General features: G+C 37.1%; 1 protein-coding gene and 1 non-coding gene across 4 annotated transcripts in view; both read right to left on the reverse strand.

The window, feature by feature from the left end:
- Positions 1 to 396: 396 nt before the first annotated feature.
- The window catches only part of cars1 (cysteinyl-tRNA synthetase 1), a 44,140-nt gene continuing 25,320 nt past the window's right edge, over positions 397 to 19,216 (reverse strand). For all 3 annotated transcript variants that reach the window (XM_008107769.3, XM_003214753.4, XM_008107762.3), the window contains 12 exons: positions 18,181 to 18,309; positions 17,237 to 17,366; positions 16,260 to 16,363; positions 12,582 to 12,679; positions 10,543 to 10,732; positions 9,729 to 9,797; positions 8,886 to 8,967; positions 5,352 to 5,432; positions 3,378 to 3,445; positions 2,479 to 2,538; positions 2,068 to 2,151; positions 397 to 1,315 (listed from right to left, as the gene is read on the reverse strand). In XM_008107769.3, the coding sequence (XP_008105976.1) occupies positions 1,181 to 1,315; positions 2,068 to 2,151; positions 2,479 to 2,538; positions 3,378 to 3,445; positions 5,352 to 5,432; positions 8,886 to 8,967; positions 9,729 to 9,797; positions 10,543 to 10,732; positions 12,582 to 12,679; positions 16,260 to 16,363; positions 17,237 to 17,366; positions 18,181 to 18,309 (1,230 nt within the window). In that variant the 3' untranslated portion in view covers positions 397 to 1,180. The remainder of the gene's footprint in view (positions 1,316 to 2,067; positions 2,152 to 2,478; positions 2,539 to 3,377; positions 3,446 to 5,351; positions 5,433 to 8,885; positions 8,968 to 9,728; positions 9,798 to 10,542; positions 10,733 to 12,581; positions 12,680 to 16,259; positions 16,364 to 17,236; positions 17,367 to 18,180; positions 18,310 to 19,216) is intronic.
- Positions 15,104 to 15,232, reverse strand: LOC134295800 (small nucleolar RNA SNORA54). Its single transcript, XR_010002406.1, has one exon. It is a non-coding gene; the product is annotated as a small nucleolar RNA SNORA54 (small nucleolar RNA).

The raw sequence follows: 19,216 nt of genomic DNA on the forward strand, positions 1-19,216 counted from the left end.
AAAAAGTTGTGGGGGGAAATAGAGACAAGGGGCCACTGGGACGGGATGCCCAAGGCTGGAGCCACCCGAGGAGAAGGCAACACAATCAGGGTGAAGAGGCCGCCATCTCTTTCTCTTTTCCCAAGGAGCCCACCTTTTCCGGAGCCTTGATCCCCAGAAAGGAAGGAAGGGAGCACAGGAGGGAGGCCTGAAGAGAGGGCCAATGGAAATTTGATCAGGGGCTGCATTGGGCCCCCAGGCCGGACTTTGGACATGCCTCCCCAACACCAATTGTAACAAGTTATTTTTTACCAGTAGCAAGCATCAAGTTACTTTCCAACTCTGACCCAGACCCGAAGTATATGTTTCCTGAATGTTTAAGCAAATGAAATTTCAATGGAACAAAGGGACACTTAATTTTCTTTGCATTCATATGTAATTTTAATGTATTTGGCACTCACCAAAAAGTAACAGAAAAGAAACTGCTCATTATACAAATGCAAGATAAGAACCAGATACAAGCACATGGCAATCTCTACACACTTATTTAAAATATATACTGTATTTTCTACAGTATCCTTTATGGTCCTTGTCTTGGAAAAAAGTTGCTCTTTCTTTTTCAGATCCCCTCGTTTCTATGTAGTTTGATTTTATTACTTCATCCAAACTGCAAAAGACAGCTATACTAATGATTAGAAATTACTCTAGGTTTGGGAGGAACGGCTTCTTAATGAGTAAGGCATATTGAATTCGGAGGGACTTCCTTCTGAGGAAATGTAAGATTGGGCTGCACATTACACAAGGAAAGTTCAGCAGTGGAACTGTCCGCCTTGGAGAGTAGTGGAGACTCTTTGGAGGCATTTAAGCAGAGGCTGGATGGCCATCTGTCATGGGTACTTTGAATGTGCTTTTCCTGTATGGCAGAAGGGGATTGGACTAGATGGCTCATGTGGTCTCTTCCAACTATGATTCGGTGAAAGAAACTTTTGGAATTAACCATGTCATACCTCAGAAGAGATAGCAACTAGTTTATTCCAGTTCATGTCACCACATTACACAAATATTGCTGAAAACAACACAATTTACTTATTTACTTTCAGCTTTGGACAACAGGGAGTCATAGCCCACTAAAAACTCATTATCTCCACAAAAGTTATCCAGATGTGCCATTTATTTAAAAAGTATATTGTCCATTTTTTTCTTAATTTGCAACACCATTCTGAACCATCTGAAGATATTCTTTGTACAATTTTTCCTGTGCCTCATACTGTTTCTTTAATTTCTTCATCTGACCTTTGCTGAGCTCTTTGCCTTCTGTGTCATGGGTTGGAAATCCCTGGAAAGAAGTAAATTCAGTGTTTTAAAACTGTAATATCCCAATGTTTTTGTTTGTTAATGCTGTGTTGATACAACTGTATTATCCTTTTCATTAGTAGTTCCCATTATCAACAGGAAAAGCAGAAACTAATCAATTATACTTGTAACCCTTAAAAGATTATTATGAGAATAAAACAAAACAAAAAGGGTAATCATCAATCCTACATAAAATTGAAATATAATTAATAGGAGTTTGAAGCTGGATCTTTATTTGTAAGTAATTGATTGTGTAAGTGAGCAACATTTCTGTATGGAAGGGGAAAAAATAGAACTTTTGCTAATTTAAAAAAATTGAAGCTGCTAAACAATTTTGTCCTATTCTCCAAAGAGGCATGGGATAATTGTGCCACATTTTTGTCCTCAAAGCTGTTTTAGTCCCAGGAAAACATTTTTTTTCTAACTAGGCAGTAAATATCTTCTAAGCCAAAAAAGAGCCTAAAAGAACCCAAAATATGGCAAGATTGCCCAATTCCCACTCGCGGTGATCACAGCGGAGTGTTTGCATCATACAACAAGAACAATCACCCACCCCACCTTTCCCTAAGACTAGGATTCAAGCTGGCATATGAATGAAAATGATTACAATACAGTAGTTGAAGGAACTATACAAATATTAAGCACAGCAGTGCTACCAGATATCCTCTTAATGCCTAGATAAAATATGTACATTGGCTTAAAAAAGAGAAAAGAAATAAAACCCATGATTCTTACATTCTCATCAAATTTGGAATATTTGTCATGCTCTGATTTAAACATTTCTCCTGGTGGGATTTTCATTTTTGCCAGTTTTGCTGCCTGTAACAAAAAAGAGGAATAATGGCTGAAATATATTAATTAAAGAAGTATGATTTCCACAATATTTTCCTAAACCAGACAAAAGGATTTTGCCTTTGTCTGATTACTTCAAGACCACATCTGAAAACAAACCTCAGCCTACAATTCAGAAAGTTCTGTGATCTGAAAGTTACTATTAAAATGAAACGGCATGTATTGAACATGAGGAAATGGGGTCAATACTACTACATTTTCATCTAATGGTTAGCATTCACATTGGCTATAGAGAAATGTTCTTTCTTGTCTGACATCATTACCATTTATGCTGTCAAAATGGGTGCTATTTACCTCCTGTTCTTGTTTCTTTCTGGCTGCTTCTTCCTTCTTCCTTTTTTTCTCTTCTTCGATCTATAGGAAATCAATTTGAAAAGTAGGTTTACAGTTCTAAAATATGTTAAAATGCATAATATTAGGAAGACTTTCATAGTTATATTTTGTATTTCAGGTTTCTAATGAAGCTGCTTGCTCCATACAGTTCTATCTAGACTATGTCAGCTTGAGTTTGAGAAAACTATATGCACCAGCTCAATACAGTTCCCATATATGTGCCAATGCTAACCTTAATGGAATACAAATGTTATCATCCTAATGACACTGTAATGAACTCACCATTTGTGTCAGAATGCACTACCATGTATAAGATATTACTGGGAGCAAAGGGATGGGAGTAAAATACATTTATTTGTACAGGAACCATTGTCACAATTGAGATGGGATATAGAATGGGTGCTATTGCACATTATACTAATCTATAAATAACTATTTCTCTCTGCCTTGTCAATTTCAATGGCTGAATACACTAAGACGATATTAGTTTCACTCCACAACAATTACATGAGCCAAGAAACATTTTGGTGCCTCAAATGTTAGGGTATATCTGACTTGCCGATTCCAAAAAGCACCAGTTTTCCCCTATCACTCTAGTTTTTGAGATATAGAACAGTGCCCCAAATAATCCCCAGCTTAAAAACCATAATACCAAGATTAAAAAATCAAATGTGAAAAAAGTGTTTCCTTTCAAAAGGAAAGGAAGAGGACTTTAAGCAATAAGGGCATGATAAGTTCAAATTCCCCAGTGAAGTTTGCACATGTAATGTGGAGCACATGGCAATATTTCTGTTTCCTAACTCGTTGATATCTACTGGACCCAACTGGTCTAATTATATAAAAGAAGAGATATGTAGAACCTTTCTCTTTTCTTCTTTTTCTTTTAGCAAAGTATCTCTATCCACCAGCTTGACCACAGTAGGGAGGCCTAGAAAGGAGGGAAAGAGCAAAAACTAAATACATGCTTAAATGTGGCACTGCTTTTATGAATTTAATCCCACATTTTACATAACCATATGCAAAGCTTGGAAGTTACTTTTCAATGCTATAATTCCCAAAATGCTCCTGCTTAGTGGAGACTTCAGGAGCTATAGTTCCAAAAAGTAACTCTTCCAAGAGTCTTAGTACCACACTCCTACTGTTGACAATTTAGACCTGTGTTGAACTGATCTCAAGACCAACCTCTCCCTTAAAAGTAGCTCCTTTCCTGGAGCTATCCAACTTTTATACTTGAGATCTAAAAAAGATAATTCATAACAAGTCAAGGTTCTTTTAAGTCTATTATCTCAAACTGAACCAGAATGGCAAAAAAAAAAATCTTCTCCTTCCAGCCATCATTAATGTACTGTATTTTTGAAAAAATCACAGAATCATAGCGTTGGAAGAGACCTTGTGGGTCATCCAGTCCAACTCCCTGCCAAGAAGCAGGAAAATCACATTCAAAGCACCCCCGACAGCACACCCACAAAAATGTCATCAATACTATTCAAAGCAGTGTAGGTCACAGTGGCAAAATTTGTAATTCAAATATACTGATTCTATTCAATTGGGCTGATCTTATTCTTTTGCAGAGAAACTTCTTTAAATTCACTTCTTCCTACCAACTATTCTAAACTGAACATTGCGACTAGGAGTTTAGACTTATTGTATTCAGCACAGTTTGATTTTGAATTGAAATGGGTAGGATTGCCTTGTTAATTCACTGAACCAACCAGATCTCTGTGCGATTGTTTGAAGCCAGGACATAATGACAGGACATAAATACATGAATGAAAGCATTATACAGTTAGCTGCCTGCATTTACCAGGTTTAGGGGTGCAGGATCCCCGCAAAAGTGGAAACAATATGAATTTTAAAAACATGATTTTTTACCCCAGAAAACACCTCTCTAGGAATCTTCAGAAGCTGACCACAGAGTCACACTGGAGGATCATATTAATCAAATCCACTAAACTTAAATCCTCAAATGTGGAGGCCCTACTGTGTATTAGATGAGGGCGAGAGGCAGAGTATGATCATTTCATAGGAAGACACTTCTTTACAAAGAGCTCAAACCAAGTTCAGCAGTGACTGGATCAAATATGGGCATAGGGTGGGCTGACACAGAAGAGAGCTGGACTCCTGCACTTTTAACCGTTGGAGAGAGGAAGGTATTTCAACAGGTGCAGCTGAAAACATCAGCTACTATGTCAGTCAAAATCTTATAGCAACATGTAAAGCTATTACTTGATTTTTTTGGCAAGATTTATTCAGAGGGCAGTTTGTGTTTGCCTCCCTCTGTGGTTGAAAGAGTGTGCCTTGCTCAAAAGTGGATTTCTATGCCTGAGTGGAGATTCAGACTCTGATCTCTCAATGTCTTAGTCCAAGACTTATACCTTTACATCAGACTGACTCTCCTGAAAACCAATAGTTTCTAATATTCTTTCAGGGATTACTATGTTCCATCCAAGCCTAACTATTTGGGAAAACGTCCTACTGACTGATGGAGTCTTACTGGCTTCAGCATAAGATTGCAGTGCTTCGCAAACTAAAAAGTCCAAAGTGCTTGGAAGACTTAGGGCCCTTCCACACAACTATATAACCCAGAATTTCAAGGCGGATAATCCACAGTATCTACTATGAACTGGGTTATCTGAGTCCACACTGCAATAAAACCCAGTTCAAAGAAGATAATGTGGGATTTTATACAGCTGTGTGGAAGGGACCCTTATTTATTTCACAGTTATACCCTGATGCACACCATTATATAAAGGGAAACAGAAAAAAGCAAATTCCAACTTGGTCAAACTAAGCATAAGTTTCTGGGCCACACATTGAATTTACATCTCAATTACCCTCATGGTCTTCAAACCGAACTCCATGTTCAGGAAGGACATCATCTCGAAGAGAATCACAAAGTTGCAGAACTTCAAACACTACAATTACAAAAATAGGAAAAAGAAACAAAACAGCTAACATTGGTTTCAATGACATTCCACCTTTCTTCATTAGTCACCAGAGTGTTCTGTGACAAGGGAAAACCCTCTTGTAATACATCATGGGGCAAAGGGGTTGTCATCTCTTTTCTAGATGAAAGCTCACTATCTAGATGAAAGCTTCTCACTCTACCTACCAGCTTTGAATAGCTTCTCATCTCACTTCTTAGAAGACACATCCAATCAGAGAGGTGAAAAAGGCATCTGAGCTGAAAATTTCCTTTATTGTTATCTCAACTGGCCAGGATTCCATGGAATTGTTCAGTCTTCAGCCCTAAGAGAGGGGGCAGCCCTTGCTTCTTTAGAAGCTGACCAAGCCCACACAATCAAATTGGGAGCAACCAGAGATTGGAACAGTCCTTATAGCCCAGCAGTGCATTTTCTGACTGGGAGGAGCTTTCTCCAATTTCAGCCAATGTTCTTGCTCAACCCTCCAAACCAAGATCCTGAACTGAAGTGGCAAAGGACCAACCTACGGGAATTTCGAACCACTACTCCTAAAATCAACCATCTAGCATATCCATTGACCATGTCAGATGGACATTTCAGTGAGCTGTAGTTCCAAAAAGGAATGTTTTCAAGCTCTGGAACTTGCATGTGCAATTTATGCCACAAGCAAACTTATCTTAAGAAGAAGTAAACCTCAATAATTCCACTGAGATCAATTAAGACTTCAACACTAAACATACATATTAGGGCACAAGTCACATTGAACGAGACTAATTTCAAAGTAAACCTGCTCTGTTAAGCATCTTTAAGATTTTAGCACAAACCATTTATCCTTTATAAAAATGAGCATGTGAATTGGGTCTTGAATCAGTATTTTTACCACATCCCTACAAAGTGGTGATGCGGGGACATATTTTGTTGGAGCTACTAGCATATCGGCCAGTGATAGAACATTTATTTGCCCCAAGTTGGATATCTCCAGTCATTCCTGAAAATTCAACACAACAATCAGAATTTGTTTTAAAAAGACACTTGAACTCCATCAAGGGTGAAGTAAAGTTGGCATGGCCTGCTAGGAAGACATTTTCTGCAGTTGCTTTACAGAGGTACCTTCCTGAATTATAAATAATTGCCACTCTAAAACTATGAACAATTAAATCCTAACGGTAAATTCTTCTGGTTAGAGGAAAATGGGAAGTATATGCAGAAAAACATAACCGGTTGGGGTGGTGGTGCGAGAAGATACAATTCAAAGCAATATATATTCTGATAAAAGTCGGGAAGATACTTTTTGAACTAGAACTCCCTAAAACCATCTGTGTTGGCTGAAAAAATCTGGGACTTGTAGACCTGAAAGTAACTTTTCCACTTAGCGATTTGGAGAAATTCATAGCATGAAATACTATGAAATACTTAAAGTGGTATGTGACAGCAGTCTGTTTTTCCAGAGGCAGAAGCTTTCAGTAATAATGGAGATAACCCAGATGAGAGCACTGCCAAATCCAAAGGAAAAAAATACACCTTTCATAACTTTTCTAGGATGATATCCAGTTCTTCCACTGCACTTGCAAATACTATTGAAGGAGGATTCCCAACCACAAGAATGTAGACATACCTGAGCTTTTACTCAAGTGAACAAAGGCAACCAAAAAAATTGGGAGTGAAATTCTGATCCAAATATCCCTGTCTCCAAGCTAGGGTAATTTTTTTTCTTTCTCTATATGTTACCGTATCACTAGTACACTAGAGCAAATGAACTTCATGCTAAGAATTGGCAATGTTGCTCTTAGCATTTCCAGTATCTGCTTTTCTTGTACAACAGATAGAATGTTTATTTACATAGAATTTTAATATCCCACAATTAAGGCCCTTAAGGTGAGAGAATGTGATCAGCAATGTCTGAATAAACACCTTGTTACAACTTTTATTTCTTGTGGTGGAGATGGATGAGACAAATTGAGTTTCCTACATATACAAGAGGCCATTAAGTCTTCCCTACACAAGGTCAGAGATTTAATAGGAAGAAGAAAATCATAATGCATATTTCCTAGAACTCTTTGATTTGAAATGAAAAGTCACAAATATGCTTTGCTGCAACAGAAAACAAAAAACTGTGTTTAGCTTGAGCCAGTTTTATAATTAACTCATGAACATTAATTCACTGAGGATTTTTTCTAGTTATTTCACATAACTCACTAGATTTCCCCATTAGCACTGAAGTTTAAGATACGCTTTAGTGAATTCAGTTGTCATAATTTGTTAGAATATGTACATGTACTGCTTAAACATTCAGAACAACAGAAAGGCTCCTGCCCCAGGAAAATAAACATTAGGATTAAAAGAAACCTATCATATGGCTGTTATTTGGCAAGCTACAGTGTGTGATTTCTTTGGGAAGATAACAAGGAAAGAGAGAATGTGTACTTTCTGGAGCCAGGTCAGAGTAGAAGATGTGTGTTTGAGAGAAAAAGAAAATAACGAAAAGAAAAAAGAAAGTGTTAAAAAAGAATGGAGTAGGGGAGGTGATTTGTTTTCTTAGCAGAACTTTTCTGGAGGCTGTATTGTGATTCTCTTTAGTAACATCTCATCCTCTACAGATCTTATTTTGGATTGGTATCTAGTGTATATTACAGTACAATGTGCAATTATTGTATCATTTGAATTGAAATCCTTTTCTTTTGCATGTTTTATTTCTTTTTCTCTTGGCTATATCCATCCCCTGTCACCCTGCCCATTCTGTTTTTTAATTACCAGCTCCTCATAGTTTTTACCAATGTTATTTAAATTATACTATTACAGTAAGATGGGTGCAGGGAATTGAGAGCATGTTAGATACCTGAAGACTGAATTTGAGATCCTTGGCTTTTGAACCAGAAAATGTACTAGAACAAAGAGAGCTCCTTTGAAGGAGCCAGTAAAAAAATGAAGCAATCTTCAAAGGTCAACAGCAATAATTACCATATCTCTCATCTGCAAATCCCATTATCCAGCCCATTACTAATGGTTTAATCAAAGCTAAGTTAAGGATAATGCAGTCAATTAAACAATTTCAATCATGAGTGTTTATGATTATGAATTAAATTTTCAGCTTCTAAAGGTGTAACTTTATCAAATTTATTTTCAAATTTAATATTCCAAGCTTCAGAAAGGTAAAACTGAGGGGGAATAACTCCAGATAACAGGCAATAATACTACTTTGCAGTAAGCATAAGGGAAAAATATACGTTTTTAGAGGTCAGAATACAAAACATTAGCTTCAAGTACGATCACGTATGGAACAACGGAACAATATCCAACATTTTGACTCAGAAATCTATGTCAAAAATAAAGGCCAACTTAACCTGCAGTTATTTAGCAAATGGAGCAAGGAAAACCTTGAATGTTTTAAGACTGAAGCATATTCCTGTAAACGTCTACTTGTAATAAAAACAAACATAATTTTACCTTTCTTTTCTCTGGCAATTTGCCTTACACCTTCTCTGAACTCAGACAAAATCTGAAGATAGGGCATTACAGTTGATTCAAGCTGTAAAACAAAATATTTGGACAACTAATTAAGTATCCGAGTATTTCCTTCAAAATACTCTTCAAAATATTTTAGTGATAATAGGGAAAGTTGGATTTCATTTTTGATGCTACAGTGCCCTTCTGATTTCTCTGATCATATTTATGCCCCTGTTCTGATTCAGCCTATACAGAAGCTTTTTCACACAATACAGTTATAGTGCTATGATTCTACTTTAACTATCATGGTTTCAATCCATGAAATCCTAAGACTGACAATTTAGGGAGGTGCATTTGGCACCCTCAGCCAGTGCTATTGCCTCCTCAGACTACAGATTCCAGGATTCCATAGGATTCAGCCATGGCTGTTAGTTGGAACCATAATGCTATATTTTTGTAATGTGAAAAAGTCTGAGGTGTCTGTGCTTAGGTAATTCCAATGTAGTTTCTGTTCCAGCAAGATTTTTAAAAACCAATAAAAGGTTTTATCACAATGACACCATAGACAATTTCCTTATTACAGTACTGAATATCCTAAAAGATTCTCAGTAGTTGTCCTTGTATCCAAATGATAACCACTTCAAATCCTGTATTGGGAGATGGTGTGCGATATAAATAAAATTTTATTATTATTACAATTGGAAAAATCCTGTAAGTCTGGTTACATTTACTTTACCATGCTAAACAGAGAATCTTACTTTGCTTCAATATGTAATCCTGTCTTTCCCCTAAAAGCTGTAATTTGAGTTGAAATTGTTCCAGTGTGTTTACCTCTCAACTTACATTTAAGTTTCCACCATTTCCTCCAACTGGGAAGCCAATAGCTTCATCACTTTCTATAGCACCAAAGATCTATGCAAAGGAAATGAATACATAGTTAAACAGCAACACATGCCAGTAAAAAAAATAGCAGTACTAAATAAAACAAAACTTTCTGCCACTTACTCTCCTTTAGAAAAGATTTTTTTTCCTAAACGATTTTATAATAAAGCTTAGCTAATTTTGTAATCTTTGAAACCTCTTGACAATCTCAGAAAGCCCTAGAAAACTTACATCTCAAAAAACATTAAGGGGCTGATTTTCAGACCTCCAGTTTCTAAAAACAGCATCTGGAAATGCAACTGTTTGGCTTTCCTAGCCACTTAGAGCTTCCCAAACGCTGGCTTATTGAGAAAAGCTGTCTGTAAACTGGAAGCAATATGATGTGGCTTTGGGTGTAGACTGATGCTCAGACTAAAACTGAACCCCAGCCCATGTGCATTTATGCATCCCTGATTTTATGAAAACAAGACTGAAGCTTAGTTGATTGATCAGGTGTCCCCAACTGAAACTGACAAAATGCCATCCTGCAAACATTGGGTGCTCTCATGTTGTTACTGGAACTGCAGTGACAATGTGGCAAACACCCTCTCCATTTCCAGAAACAGGTTTTAAAAATAAGTATTATACATATGTTCCGACTACACAAATCATCGCCATCTCCTCTGTAACTCATGTGACTACTATGAGATACAACAATGAATTAGGCTGACACGTGCACACCTAATTCAAAAACAACACATGCCGTTCTTCAAAAGGTTTGCTCAAAATCACACACCTTGAACATCTGTGTAAGATAAATGCTTGTATTTTCTAGCAGCATTCTGTTTGGCATCTGCCTGGCAGCCTTCTTAGCAGCCATGTAGGAATTACACTGGCTGACCAGCGATCGCATTTCCTCCAAGACCGTGCGTGTATCAATGTTGTCACACAATGCTTCATGGACCGCTACTTTCTTTTCATAAAAACTACTCAAAATTTTCAAAAACAAAAAGACAAACATGTTACTTATGTCAGCTCTAAACCATTCTAGTCAAAGATTTTGGTATTCATTGAAAAAAATGAATAGAAGAATTTTACAAAAGGATCTCTTTGAACTGATTAGAATGAGCATTAAAATGAAAAATGTGGTTCATATTGAGAGAGTGGAACATGCAGCATACTGAGGTTTTAACTTCACCTTCAAATATAAAACAGTAAAAAGAGCTGAAACTGAAAGAGTCAGAAAGGGATCTTGGCAGTTGTGGTGGATAGCTTAATGAAAACAGCAATTCATTGTGTGACAGCTATTATAAAAGCCAATTTTATGATAGGAGATGTTAAGAAAATTGTTAAAATATGAAACTACTAATACAGTAATGTGTGTATGCAACCAAAAGGATTAGGTAGCTAGAAATGTAATAGCACCCCCACTTTTTATTATTAAAAACAACAAGCAGGATGTGTGTGAGAGAGCAAGATGGAGTTATATAGAATTGTAAATATATTACAGAAAAAAGATGGGGATTTCTTCTTTTTTTCTCGCAATAGTACAATCCACAGAAAACAAATGGTGGAAAATCAGAATGAATTATTTTTTCATACACCACATGGCCGATTTATGGAACTCCCTTGAGATGTGGTCAAGAACTCAGTTTAGCAGAGGGACAGAGCTATCAGTGGGTACTAAACAGATTCACTATAAACAAATGCCCATCATTATTGACCATATTAATTCCTCTTGCTGGTCATTGCATGAAAGAGAATGATAGTCATGTTGAAGCTACAAAGAAGTCACCCTGCAAACAATGCTTGTATTTTTAAAATATCTGTGTCATGACTTGGTGGTTTAAGGCATTCTTTATATATATAGATAACCTGGGTTTAATCTCTGGCATCTTCAAATGAAAAGAATCCAGGAACGTAGAATTCAGTATAGCTGAGTATAAACTTTATTATGGGAACAAGATGAACTGCATGTAATTTAATTATAAAGGGAGTTATTGTGCTCTGACAGACAGAGGAACAAACACAGGAAAATGGAAGAAATTTATTCTTCCTTTTTTCAGTACCCCATTTTGTTTTCAGTTTGCTGTTAGGCTCTTCCAGGCAGAAAACCCTTTGGGCACGATAGGAGAAAGGAAGCAAAGGCAAGTGGAAATGTCACAGTACAAAGAAAGCTCTTAGTGAGCAATTTTTTCCAACAACATTTGGGGTCAAAATGAAGGGCTTAAAAAATCTTGTCAGTCAGACCTACCTCCTCAAAATGTGGAAGGCTTGAAAGAGTGTTAGCATCTGGGCCTAGTTCTCCTTTTTTCTCTCTGAGAGCCATGCTAGGTAAGCTATGTCCATCAGTTCCATGGACTGTGAGATTCTTGGGAGGTGAACATGCTAGGCCCTCTGCACTTGGAACCCTACCTCAAAACTAAGCAATGTGGTACAGTTGTTTCCTGAACAACTGGTTATAGAAAGAGTGTTCTTTACTTTGCTGGTGTTTGCACTAGGAAGGAATCAGTACAAGGGATACATTATGGGCAGTATTCTTGTGCCTTGGGACAAATGTCTAAACTTCTGTGATATCTTTCATTTATATGGATGCTCTTATACTAAATATGCAAGTACCTAGGATCTGCACCATAAGTAAGTTGGTTGTTTTGTAAGTTAGCAAGCTGCTGAGATTTAAAACACACGTCTTAAAGAAATGCAGTATTGCCAGGGCCCTCTGTTCACTAAAGGGAATGCCAGTTTGAAAATTGGGATCCATTACCATGAATATCCAAATGTCTATTCATAAACAAATAAACAAATAAAAAAAAGCAAAGCTGGTTTCTCACTCACCTTTTATTCAGCTCAATTTCCTGCTTTTCCCATTTTTCAAACTGGCCTGTCACATCAGCAGGAGCCCTCAAAATGTCCTTCACATTTAAAAAAAATTCCTAAAATTGGGAGGGAAAGAACCCACAGTCTGAGGCATTCTTCTTGCAAAGCATATGACCTATTTCAACTATTTCAATACTCATATCAGACTCATTTTCAACCAAGAACAGGATATGCTCTCTGACAAATAAAGCAAGTTCTCTTTTAGTTCTTGTCAAGCCACATTTGTCTAGTCTGTGACTTTGCATAATAATAATAATAATAATAATAATAATAATAATAATAATAATAATAATCATAATAATAAGTGAGTTATTGAGTTCTACAGCTAACTAAATAAAAGGCTTCCTTGCAAAAATAGGATATTGATAACCTGCAAATGCTGTGTCCTACCTTTCCCTTCATATTCATCACTAAAATGGAAATAACCAGAAGGTGCCTTGTTCTCTAAAGCAAGACTTTTAAATTTAACTTCCCCCTATTTAAAAGTTTCCTGTGACCTATTCCTGGATTAATTAGGATATGTCAGTCCTTGGAAGTTATAAGACACAATGCAAGCTCACACAGGGAATTCCATGGAAACACTTTATTGATGTCCTTCTTGCCAAGATGAACACAAAGCTACTACTAACCAATTCCCGCCCAGACCCCAGCATCTCAAACTACTACTTCCCCCCGACCCCCTTCCACATTCATACCTATCTGTCAACATTCCTTTCCCAGGCTCGAAAACCAGAGCAGGCCACAAATCAGTCCTCCTAGCCAGATGGCCCTTATCATTTATGCTATCTCCACCCCAATTGCTCTTGCAGGATGGGAACAGGTCAGCTAGTGTGACTGCTGGGCGATCACATCCTGACAGGATATCATATTCAAATATAGAAAATACTGAGTGTGATTCTAATTCAGCTTGAAACAGGCAGAACTCTTCTGAGTAACCATGGGCCAGGATAGTGGGTGAGTGGCTGGGGAAAGTTTTTAAATTATCTGGATTTTGTGCCTCAGTAAACAAGAGACTAAATAAATCAACTAGTCAAGTTATAACCTTGATTTAAAGTATGGACTAAACAAATAATTGTGCACAGACCTTAATATTATTGCACACTACTGCTGCTTATTTACAATCAAAACTGTGTGTTCATTACTTTAAATATGTATTTCAGAATAATAAGTTCAAGAAATTCCATTTCATACAGTAAATAAGATTGTATAGTAGTTCAGCAATCCCATACACACATTTTCCCCTGAAGATTAATTTTCCAGGTGTAGAGTATTCTTTTATACACATTTTCCTTCCAAGAAAAACTGGTTTGATTTCCTGAAATCACCCCATAATACGGCAATATATCTGGCCTCTCATGAATGCTGTAAGCTTTCTAGATTTGTTTCTAATTTTATAGTTTCTAAGACTTGGATTCCTTATCCTCTCCTCTCGATATTAGTTAAAATGTGATTGGGTGAAACTGAAAGTTCTTCCAACCCAGTGGCCAAAATGGGAGTACAGATGCAAACACACTGACAACATTTAATCAAAATGTGCCACCAAAAAGATTCTGCCATTCCTCTTCCCTTGGTGTTTCTAGAAACAGTGCTTCAAAACAATGGAGGACCCATCGTAAGATGGTGAAGCTTCCTCCTTCCATTTTTTAGTGGAAACTTCCACAGGATCTGTTGACAGAAGGGAGACTATGGATAAACTCCATTAAAAAAGTAATCTAAAACAAATTATTTCCAACATGTCGTAAAATGCTTGTATTTTAAGCCTAGGTGTTTTTTCAAACAATTTCTGCAATTAATATAGCACTCAGATGAATGATTTACTCATATTTCTTTAAATATTTGCAACCTACGGTCCATAGAATGCTGTCCATGACTGCATATAGAGGCATTCTGCTCACTAGTAGGAATAATTTGTTTTCTATTATTTATCCTGTACCAGAATTTCTACTGCAATCTACAAACTGTTGCGGAGAGTGAAGAAAGCTTGCTCTGTTTTCTCTATCAGGTCTGCTTGGGTCTACTTGCCAGTAAGAGTGCCTACACCACCAGGGTGCCTTAGTCTGTAGCTTATTTTACATTTTGTCCAAACTGATATCTTGAGTTTGATTTCCTGGCAAGTTACAATCTGAGGCCAGTTCCTGTTTTCTACTTCAGAGTCCAGCTTGTTCAGAAAGCAATGAACTAAGGCTCTTGTTTCAAACACTGGGTAATATATCCATTCCCACTGGCAGGAGCCAAGAGGGAGTAATTGAGCAATATTCACCAGCCTTTTTGCATACTCCCAATATATTAGTCAGAATTCTGGCTGTTAAATGTATGTTGGCTCATTAAGTTGAAAGAGAAAGAATTTGCCAGTCTGCAGAGAATGTTTACTGATTAGGCAGGTCAGAATATATCTTGCAAATAACTCAGGAATTTAATGTAAATTTGAATTTAAAAAAAACACGAACTATATAAAATTAATATCTTATTATTTTAGCACAGAGTGTCACCCAAAATAGAGATGAAAGACAGGCAGAATAGACTGGCTTTTTCTCATCCTGAGTTTTGTTGTAGCACTGGAATGGAACCCATTAGCAGAAAATGCTGTCAACAGGTTACGAACAGTGCGAGTTATTAACATACAGCATTAGAGAACAACTGAATGGAAATATTCAGTTTCACCAGGGAAAGCTTTGCAACCTGTGGTTATTTTCTAAAGTTTGAAAAAAGAGGGAAACAGTCAAGAGTTTCCAGACCATCATTTCCTTCATTAAAAGGGCATAAGGAACATTAAAAGTTATAATTCAGGTTTTTAAAACTAATTCTAGCATTTAAATTACAGTAGAGTACACTTATCCAAGCCTCGGTTATCCAAGCTTCTGGATAATCCAAGCCATTTTTGTAGTCAATGTTTTCAATATATCATGATATTTTGGTGCTAAATTCATAAATACAGTAATTACAACATAACATTACTGCATATTGAATTACTTTTTCTGTCAAATGTGTTGTATAACATGATGTTTTGGCGCTTAATTTGTAAAATCATAACATAATTTGATGTTTAGACTTTTCCTTAATCCCTCCTTATTATCCAAGATATTCGCTTATCCAAGCTTCTGCCGGGCCGTTTAACTTGGATAAGTGAGACTCTACTGTACTTATTTTTACTCAGTTAGCTTCTTCCTAATTTTTATTGTGTCATTCTGCCTCAGCCCATGACAAAAGCCCTTTGAGATGGTGGTTATGACTCTCTTGCTCATTTGGCTCCCTATCTCTCTCCTTTTGCCATTAGCCACCTACTGAACAAGCAGAAGTAGTTGCAGCACTTCCGCTTGTTCATCTTGTGAGGCTCTGAGAGACAAATGAGTTGGAAAGCCACAGCTGCCACCTCGAAGGAAGACACAGGAAGCCAATGGAAAAATATTTTGGATTTTAGAGGTACAGTACTTCCAATTCTGAATCTATTTCTTGATTGAGATTCAAAAGTATACCATGGTGAAACACATTACAACATTTATTCAAGTTCAGCTTTTTACTTTACTTAAAAAGGCTAAGTAGCAAATTTAGAACACAATATTTTTTATGAAACTATATGCACAGCTCTTAGAAGAGAACACCTTGTAATTTGAGAAAAATCTGAAAACACCAACTTACATTCATAAATTTCTCATACTGAATGGCAGACTCCATGGTATTGCAGGAATAGTCTAGTGTGTCCTTCCAAGAATGCATTAGAAAAGCCAGCCGTAATTGCCGAGCTGTTGAGAATTTCCAAAGATTAAGAAAATGCTGCACAGTACATGATAACAGTGAAAGAAAAATCTGAATTACAATATAAAAGAAATCTCCCAAGATGGATACTCTTCAGCTTTTATGAGTACAGCAAGACAATCTGATAACTTTTCCCCCAATATTTAAAGCCCTAAACGGCTTGTGGCCGTTCACGAAGGAGTTTGCTGTTGTTTTGTGCCTTCAAATCCTTTCTGACTTATGGCAACTCTAAAGCAACCATATCACTGGGTTTTCTTGGCATGCTTTGTTCAGAAGTAGGTTGCCATTCCTTTCCACTGAGACCGAGAGTTTTTAATCACAGAGTGGGGATTTGAACCCTGTCCTCTAGAACTGTAGTCCAACATTCAAACTACTATACCATGCTGGCTCCTCAGTTGAAGGAATAACTCTCCTTAGGTCTGTGTATCTCCTGTCTCCAGATTGGTCCCTCTTTTGTGTCCCACCAGGAGTCAAAATACGTTGTGTGATGAGGAAGAAGAGAGTCCAATTGTAGACTGCCCTCCTCCTAGAGTCCCAATTGGCACCAGAGCTGGATTCCTTCTAATGCCAAGTTAAAAAAAATAGCTTAAAGCCTTTGAGGCCTGCTTGATTTCACCCAAAATTGTCTACATGTATGGGTAAAATAGCCTTAACTTATCAAATTATTTTAATATGTTTTAAGTCTGTTTAAGTTTTAAATTTAAACTATTTAAATCTGCTTTATTTGTACACTAGTTTGAGATCCTGTGATATATGGTGGAATATTAATATTTAATACAAAAAGAAAGTAGTTATCTTTTTAATAATGATATTTAGAAATGTTAGATGACACTTTTCACATAATAAAATAGAGGTCTTACCTGTATGTTTTTTAAGTGCATCTTTTATTGTAATGAAGTTTTTCAAAGATTTGGACATTTTACAACCAGCAATTGTTAAGTGCCCGGTGTGCAAGAAATAGCGAACCCAGTGGTCATTGTCAAAGTATGCCTGTAAAAAATAAGGGAATAAAACATCTAAAATTTAATATGAATACCCACTAGACTGTAGCAGTATGCAAAGAAGAAATAATTCTGGCACATTCTCTCCCTGTCCTCCAAAACACAATTTTTATCCAGTTTAGACAAAAAAATCCAATGCCAAAATACAGCAAGATAGGAATAGGATGTATTTGTCTTACATGTGAAGCAGTCATTTCCTATGGAAGAAGAGATGGACATCCTAGTGTGGGTTCCCCTTTTCAGAAGTCAGAAGCCTTTGACAGTGAACACTTTGGAAGCATTCCTCCTTCCAAGATCATTTGTGAGAACAGTTGCAAACTCTGGCAAAGGTCTCTTTTCACTGTAAGGGTCTTTCCCCCCTTATTATATTCCTCCTTATCCCCATTTTTGTAGAACTAAAGAAGGGGGGGAAAACTGCAAGAAGAAATTGCCAGCCTTGTAATCAAGGTAGGGAGGACTTTTCTTCCTTCTTTCACAAGAAATGACAGTTTCATGAGTAAGGTCGATAGTTCTTATCCCTCTTGAGAAGGGAAGAATGTCCTGGTGTGGAATATATGAAAGCCCCGCCGCCCTTAGTCAAGTGGAAAGTCTCACCCTGGACCTTCCACAGATATATAAACCTCCCTTGCTTAGTTTTCCAGTATATCTCACAACCTCTGATATGCCTGCCATAGATGTGAGTGAAATATCAGGAGATAATGCTTCTGGAACATGGCCATACAGCCCGGAAAATGCACAACAACCCAGTGATTCCAGCCATGAAAGCCTTCAACATCTTAGGGACTGTCTGTACAATTGCTTACCTCAGACTGCGCCAATTCATTGTCATGGTGAGGAAATCGAAGATCAAAACCTCCACCATGAATATCCATTGACTCTCCTAGAATGGATCCAGCCATTGCAGAACATTCAATATGCCATCCCGGACGGCCCTATGCAGAAATAAAATAAATCACCAATACAATTACAGAGTAATACGGATTATGATCACTAGTAGAATTTGTGGAAACATTCTTTTAGATACAGAATTTCTATTTTATACCTGAACTTAATTGCTATACTATTGGATTGTTTTGAGTTCAAGTCTCTTTCCATAGCCTTATGTATTCATAGAAAGCCAAAATGCCCTCAGTTGAAATAAACAATATCAGTACATGACAAAATAACTATATAATTGCATATCCTTTTATAAAATAATAATTACAGGACTTTATATTTATTTTAAAAAGTATTGCTGCACTTTTATGTAGTAAGTTACTCTCTCTCTCTCTCTCTCTCTTCATTTATCATTTCTAAAGATGAAGGTTCATAAATATGGCCAAATACATGAGATGCCTTCAGAGAAGTATGTTATGTGTACATGCATGTGGCAGCACAGCAGACATCAATTGTGAAATGGTAGGAGTGCTAGAAACCAGGGCTCTATATAACACACAAGTTGTATGTTAACAACCCATGTACAAGGGCTATCCAGAAAGTAGATTACGTTTTGGAATTAAAAACGAACAAAGTATAGGAGAAAACATTTACCATATGCAGTTGAAAGCCACAACCAAATACCACTTTTCAACATAGTCGCCATTCAAATTTAGGCACTTATCATAGCGACGAATGAGCTTGGAAACTCCTTCCCCACTAAATTCTGCCACCTCCGCCCTCAACAGTGTGTGACCCGCCGCGTGGGGCTGGGCATCCGCATGAAACAGCAAAATTCCTGCGCTACTGCAATGCTGAAACACAGCCAGGTTGAACAATGAATGTACCAGGAAGAGAGGAGCAAAAGCAACCAAGGAAGAAACCCGCTCTCACTGCTTTTGCAAGGAGATCTCAAGAGAGAAT

The sequence above is a fragment of the Anolis carolinensis genome, chromosome 1 (assembly GCF_035594765.1).
Source record: "Anolis carolinensis isolate JA03-04 chromosome 1, rAnoCar3.1.pri, whole genome shotgun sequence".
NCBI classification, from domain to species: Eukaryota; Metazoa; Chordata; class Lepidosauria; order Squamata; family Dactyloidae; genus Anolis; species Anolis carolinensis.